The sequence below is a fragment of the Rattus norvegicus genome, chromosome 2 (genome assembly GCF_021556685.1).
Source record: "Rattus norvegicus strain SHRSP/BbbUtx chromosome 2, alternate assembly SHRSP_T2T, whole genome shotgun sequence".
NCBI lineage: Eukaryota > Metazoa > Chordata > Mammalia > Rodentia > Muridae > Rattus > Rattus norvegicus.
Genome location: NC_141535.1, coordinates 2,964,512 through 2,971,603, shown reverse-complemented (window position 1 = coordinate 2,971,603; position 7,092 = coordinate 2,964,512). Strand labels below are relative to the sequence as shown.

The 7,092-nt window shown below is 47.4% G+C and overlaps 1 protein-coding gene across 1 annotated transcript; it reads left to right on the top strand.

Moving 5' to 3' along the window:
* The first annotated feature begins 3,989 nt into the window (after nt 1-3,989).
* Nucleotides 3,990-6,681, top strand: LOC134485700 (nidogen-2-like). Its single transcript, XM_087638789.1, has 3 exons — nt 3,990-4,262; nt 4,966-5,092; nt 6,593-6,681. The coding sequence occupies exons 1-3, from the start codon at nt 4,038-4,040 to the stop codon at nt 6,679-6,681; spliced, it is 441 nt and encodes a 146-aa protein (XP_087494915.1). The 5' UTR covers nt 3,990-4,037.
* Nucleotides 6,682-7,092: the final 411 nt, after the last annotated feature.

Genomic DNA, 7,092 nt, shown 5'->3' with positions numbered 1-7,092 from the left:
TTACAATAGAATTCACAGATCAAGGTAAAAACATAGATTGGAAGGTGGGGCGTAGGTGGGGGATACGGTTGTATACCCCTGGCCAAACTAACCCAGGACTCCTGTTCTCCCTCCAACTGGTGAGAGAACGGGTCACACAAGAGATTGGTCCAAACCCAGTCCTCATGGATCAAAAGCCCCCTTCCCGACCAGCACCGGCACTGCCCCCGGTCGGACCCCCACTATGGCTAAACACCACTCAGAACTCCGGGGATATCTTGACAACTCCCTCCCCGACTAGGGACCCTTCCACACCGGCCCCTCAGCTGCTAGGAACGGGAGACCGGCTAATCAACTTAGTGACCGGGGCATACTTGGCACTCAATTATTCAGAACCTGACAAGACCCAAGAATGCTGGCTGTGCCTGGTCTCTAGCCCGCCCTATTAAGAGGGTGTGGCAGTCATGGGGAATTATACTAATCAGACTACGGCCCCGGCCAGCTGCACAACCCTCCCTAGCCATAGGCTGACGTTGCCGGAAGTCTCAGGACAGGGACTCTGTATAGGGACCATACCCCCCACTCACCAGGTCCTCTGCGCTATCACCGAGAGGATCCCCACTGGAAGCTACTACCTAGCAGCTCCTACAGGCACCTATTGGGCCTGTAACACTGGATTGACACCTTGTATCTCCGCCGCAATCCTCCGCAGATCCTCAGACTACTGTGTACTGGTAGAAATTTGGCCTAAGGTCACCTACCATGGGCCCGAGTACATATACTCACATTTTGAGAGGCTGACTCGATTCAGGCGAGAACCCATCACCATGACCCTAGCTCTACTCTTGGGAGGAATCACCTTAGGAGGAATGGCTGCAGGTATAGGGACGGGGACCACCGCCCTCATCGAGACGGGTCACTTTCGTCAGCTACAAGCAGCCATGAATGCAGATCTAAAAGCTATCGAGGAATCCGTGAGTGCATTAGAAAAGTCCTTAACATCTTTGTCTGAAGTAGTCTTACAAAATAGGAGAGGGCTAGACATGCTGTTCCTTCGCGAAGGAGGGCTATGTGCTGCTCTAAAAGAAGAATGTTGTTTCTATGCAGACCATACAGGATTAGTGAGAGATAACATGGCTAAGCTCCGAGAACGTTTGGCCCAGAGAAAGAAGCTGTTTGATTCCCAACAAGGCTGGTTCGAGGGGTGGTTTAACCTATCCCCTTGGTTTGCTACCCTGGTGTCCACCTTGATGGGACCCTTAATCATCCTCCTCCTAATCCTCCTCTTTGGCCCCTGCATTCTAAACAGATTGATGCAGTTCATAAAGAACAGACTCTCAGTCATTCAGACGCTTGTTCTCACCCAACAATACCAGAGGGTAAGACAACAGGAAGAGATTCCTTAGAATTCGATTTGAGTAAAGGATTTTACTCAACTCTAAAAGAAAATGGGGGAAAATGAAAGACCCACCCCATGAGTCTTAACTCAGAGTTGCAACAGGCTTGAACAAGCCCAGGCACGCCCAGATACCTAGGGCCGAGTCACCGTTAAAACTAACAGACCATAAAAGGTAAGGAATACAGAACAGACTAGGAGTACCGGATCTGGCAGAAAGGGATAAGTCCCTAGCCCCCCCCCCCCCCGACATTCAGGACATCCCAGCCCGCACGTACTCTTACCATGTTACAACCTCATTCGAATATGATTCAAACCTGCCAATGTGTGTAGCTATACCTTATTACCTCATCTTGTGAAATAACCAATCATATGTGAACATGTCTATATGCCTCGTTTAAATCCACCAATCACCGTAACTATGCATCTGCTTCTGTACGCCCGCTTCTGCTTCCCCAAACCCTATAAAAGCCCCATGCTGGAGCTGCTGGGCGCGCAAGTCCTCCGAAGAGACTGTGTGCCCGCAGGTACCTGTGTTTTCCAATAAACCCTCTTGCTGATTGCATCCGAGTGGCCTCGGCTCGGTCATTGGGCGCTTGGGGGTCTCCTCCTGAGGGAAAGGTCCTCTCCGGAGGTCTTTTCAGAATTAAGAACGTGTTATGGCTTAAATGAGGCCCTTGCTTCAAGGGTCTATCACATGGCTGCAACCAAAGTCAACCATGGTTGTGGTGCTATCTCAAGACTCCAGAAGCTCATTTACAGGTCTCTTGGCAGAGTTTGGTTCTTGCTGGCTGGTGACCAGAGGCTCTCTGGAGTTCTTTACTGTGTGTTGCCCTCCTAAGGCAGTATACACTTCCTCAGAACCAGTGGAGATATGGTGTTGAATGGCAAGACAGAAAGGCCATTGAAGTGAATTCTGATCACTATGGCCCCATTCTGTTGGTCAGAATTCACAAGCTAGCCTACCCTTCTCAGGTTGGCAGGGGTGGGTTGTTGGAGAGTAGGAGTGCATGGGAGGATGGGCATTTATACAAGAAAGAGAACACTAGGAAATCAAGCTGTGGGGATTCCATCTTTGATTTTGGTTTGCCTCTAATTTGTAGGCTAGACCTCCAGTCAATGTTAGAGCTATTGTTCTGCTGAATGGAGGGATGCTGAGCCAGAGGAGAAATTTCGAGCCAGAGGCAGAATGTATGGTGGGTGTAAGAATAAATAAGGTTAAATAAATAACTAAGAGTAAATAAAAGTAAATAATTTGGACAAGTCAAATCACCTCCTGCCACTGAGACACCATTTTGTCCTCAGCAAAATGTAAATACTTGGTCACAGGGGGGAAAATGAGGAAAAAAAAAGTGCAAGCTTCAGTTTGTTTTCTGAGGGAGGAAACCTAGGTCTCTCCAGCTTGTAGGGACAAACTGGTCTGGGCCTTTTCTGTTGTGTTGATTCAGAGTCTGTCAGTCTGGTATCTTCAAGGATTTTAGTATTTGGCCCCTTGGAGCCAAATATTAAAGAAATATATTAAATAATATATAAATAATTAAGAATTACATGACTGGGAAAAACACAACGAGAAAGCTGGTTTGGGGAGTCCTTTAAAGTATGTCTAAGGCTTTTTTAAAAACTACCTTTGCTTCTAAGGAGCCCGTGGTGGGTGGGCCTAGCTGAGAGAAAACTGGCTGTACCTGGGAAATTTCACACTCCTGATAATAAAATGGTAATAAAATCTCATCCGGCTCCCAAGGCTTAGAGCAGAGGGGATGTTTATGGTGGAGGGGGTTCCCCAACACAGGTGCACCTCACAGGTTGTGAGGTTTCCAGCCCTACAGGGCAGCTGGGGTTATGGACTCTGTGGCCTCCTGCTAGGGCAGTTCCTTCACTTTGGGAGAAAACACTCAGTTGTCCCGCCCTGGAGCCAGGCAGATTCACTCCAGGCTCCAATTGAATGGTGTCACTCAAAGTGGGATTCACAGTGTGAACTGGGGTGGTTTGCCCTAGTGAAGGTAAACAGCTGGGGAGGACATTTCAGAGGGTGGCAGTGTCCTCCCAAAGGATAGCCAGTGATTGGGGATAGAACTTGGGAGTCAGCCTTTCACAAAGGCATGCTTCTCAGCAGGAAATGAGGGTGGGGCGGAGCAGTCCCCCGATAGAGACAAAGCTTCTTTGAATCTTTATCAGAAGGCCTGGCCTCTTGCGAGAGGGGTACCTGGGATGCCAGGGTAGGGAGAAAACTCTAGTGTGGAATCTCGTTACCCTCCCTCGCTCTGCCCACCTAGAGCGCACAGTCGCTTACAGCCTACAGCTACCCGTGCAACGAGTGTCCCTCCAGCCCAGGAGGTCACCTCCTGCAGCGTCATTACCCATACTGGAGAGTCGTGGGTAGCTCAAGAGTAGTTGGGACAGCCCAGACCAGATCCGGCCAACAGTCTCACCTTCCCAGGCTGGCTGCTCCACCAAACTACAGCAGTCTTAGGAAACCTAATGAGAACCAGTTGTAGTGACCTCTGGCATACTTTCTCAGAGTCGCTGATTGGTCAGTGGCTGAGAGCTGTAGCCAATCAGCGCGGTGTTTGGGCCCACATTGCGGACCAAAGGTCCGAGTGGGCATCTGGCGGGCACAGTGGCCTGCAGAGACTCGAGGTGTGGAGGGCAGAGCCAGGGAGGAATGAGCATGTCTTGGGACCCCACAGCCAGGCGCCATCACCGCCTATCGCTGCTCCTGGTGCTGGTGCTGCTGTCACGAGCCGGGGCTCTGCGTCCTGTGGAGCTCTTTCCTTACGGGGAGTTGTGGGGAGATCGGCTGCCACGGGAGGGCGACGTGGAAAGCTCCCCAGCTGTGAAGCTAGCAGTACCTCTATGCTTCTACTGTGACCAGTTCAGCAACCTCTACGTAAGTTCAGCTCCCAGAGGTGCGTGGCTTGGTGTGGGGTTGTAGTTTCTTCCCAGGGTGTGGAGCAACTAACCTCAATGTTTAACTCTCATCGCCGCTGGGGACCGGGCTTAGCAGTGGCGCTGCAGCTTCTTGATCCCTACTGTGGAGGAATAAGGATCATTTCAAGGGAGAGCTGGAACCGTCCCCCTCTACTTCGACTTCCCAGGCAGGAAGATGAAGTTGAGGCTGCTAGTGCGGTTTGTGTTTAGGGGCGCTGGGAGACTGTGCACACATGCATAGCAATCTAATTAAGGACACGGCGCCCAAGGTGTGCATTGGTGGAGAAAGATGAGCGGATTCAAGAGTGGCCGCACCTGTGGGTCGCAGTGCCAAAGTTGAGTTTGTAACCCTGGATGTGTCTCAACCTGCAAAGAGGAGGGAGTCTTCTTGACTCAAGTAGAACTCGGACCGTAGGTGCATTCGACTGGTGGTTGCCCACCACCAGTTTGAGCGACCACCGTTTTGCCCTTTAAAAATGTTTATGTGGGGCGGGATTCACGTGCCACCTCATGCATGTGAAGAGCAGAGAACAACCAGTTTGTTTTTGTTTTTTTTTTTTTTATCCCACCCTCTGTCGGGTCCTAAAACTCAAGTCGTCAGGTTTGACAGCAGAGTTCCCTTACCTGCTGAACTGTCTCACCGCCCTGTGGTCTTATTGTAGGTGGGCACCAATGGCATCATCTCCACCAGGACTTACCCACTTCCTCCATACCCACTTCTTCCTGGCCACCTGGGAGCAAGTGGGCGCCTAGGAGGAGGACAGGCTTGGGGCTGCATGGTCTGGAGAGGTAAGCAAGGGGTACCCTGCAGCTGAATAAACAGAAGGGTTGGGCTTGAACAGGAAACTAAGATATTGGCCAAGAGGCATTCCCTTGATTCTGCTCCTCAACACTAAGAAAATCGCTTAGTAAAATGAGGGACTAAGGTGCAGATACCAAGGACCCTGAGGGAACTTAACGGCACTTTACAGGTTTTTTTTTTTTTCTTTTTTCTGGAATCACCTATAAGTACACAAATATTTCTAATCATATATTCATCAAAAAAATTAAAAATTTGGGAAATTTAAAAAGGAACAACTTTTTTTTTTGTTGTATGAGCTGGGTGTGGTGTCACTCACCTTCAATCCCAGCAGAGTCAGAGAGGCAAACAGATCTCTGTGAGTTCTAGGCGAGCCTGGTCTACCAAGTGAGTTCCAGGACAAAATACAGAGAAACCCTGTCTGGAGAAACCAAAAATAACCCGTAGGTTCGTGTGTACATTTCTTGTTATTTCTTTAATATTGTTGCCGTTGACAACAGTGGGTCCACAGTGCCCATATTACTGTTTCACTTGCTAGTTCTGCTATTTAGTATGCTCTGGTCAGTGTATTTCTGTAACATTTATTACAATCGTATAAAATCTCACCCTTCCTAGTTGTCATTCACGTTGCTCCCGTGACGTTTTTACTATAATCAATGCATAAAACGCTTTATAAGGTGTGTGTGTGTGTGTGTGTGTGTGTGTGTGTGTGTGTGTGTTTGTCTTTCTCTGTGTCTGCATGTGTTGGTAGGGCCAGAAGAGGGCCATGTAACGATCTTGTGGTAGAACTCCTTTATGTAAGGACTTGGTTGTTTTATTTCATTTTATTCTCTCTCTGTGTGTGCATGTATGTGTATGAATATGTTTACATGCTACATGTGTATATGTATGTCTATGTATGGTGTGTGTGTATGTAAATAATCTATGTTTATGCTGTATATGAAATTGTGTGTCTGCATGTTCATGATGTGTGTGTATGTCTGCATTTGTGCATTATGTGTGTGTTTGTATATATTTGTGTGTGATGTGTGTGTCTGTGTATGGTTTATGTGTATGATGTGTGTATGTGCATGATGTATGTGCTTGTGTGTGTCTGTATGGTGTGTTTATGTGCATATGGTGTGTGCATGTTTTGTGTGAGTATGTGGTGTTTGTATGGTATGTGAATACTGCATTGAGGCCACTTGTGTGTGCATGATATATATGTGGGGTGAGTGTATGGTATGTGTGTAGGACATGTATGGTATGTGGTTTTGTATGATTTATGTGTGCACGTAGCAGGGTGCACATGCAGAGATTGGGAGGAGATCCTCCCAGTACCAGTTCTCTCCTTTTACATGGGTTCCTGGAACTGAACTCGGATTTCAAGGCAAGGGATTTATTTACCTTTCGAGCCTTCTCTGGCCCTCTTTATAAGTATTTTTAAATGGAGGGTTTTCCATATTACTGTTTTGGGTTTATTCCCCTTTGTTTTTCTTATCTTATTGTAGGGGAATTCGGTGGGGAAAATTCTGTAGCTTTCTTGTTTTTTAACTTTTCCAAACATCCATATTGTTCTTCAGACATTGCCATAGGCTGAATGTGCTTCAGGACTTGTTCCATTCGATGAGTTTTTGAGCACAAGATGTGTTTCAGTTACTCCTGTGGAAGGCTCTTCTGAATACTTTGAAGACCCTGGGATTGAACTCTTGCTTTGATAGATTTTTTTTTTTTATTTTTGAGGTAGATTTTGGCACACACCAATCTCCTTTGCCTGGAAGATTCTGTGATCTCTACATAGTTTTCTTACATCTGGTATAGTAATATTAATATTAGTCACTGGAAATGACATCAGAGGAATAATATCTTTACAGTGTGAAATGTTTCTGTTCTCTTCATTCCCTCCAGGATGTTCACATTGGGTGTGACAGAGTGTTCTACCTGGCATGCAAGAATGGCATGGTGCAACTGCATTACAAAAATAAACAAATGTACATTTAGTTAATCTGAG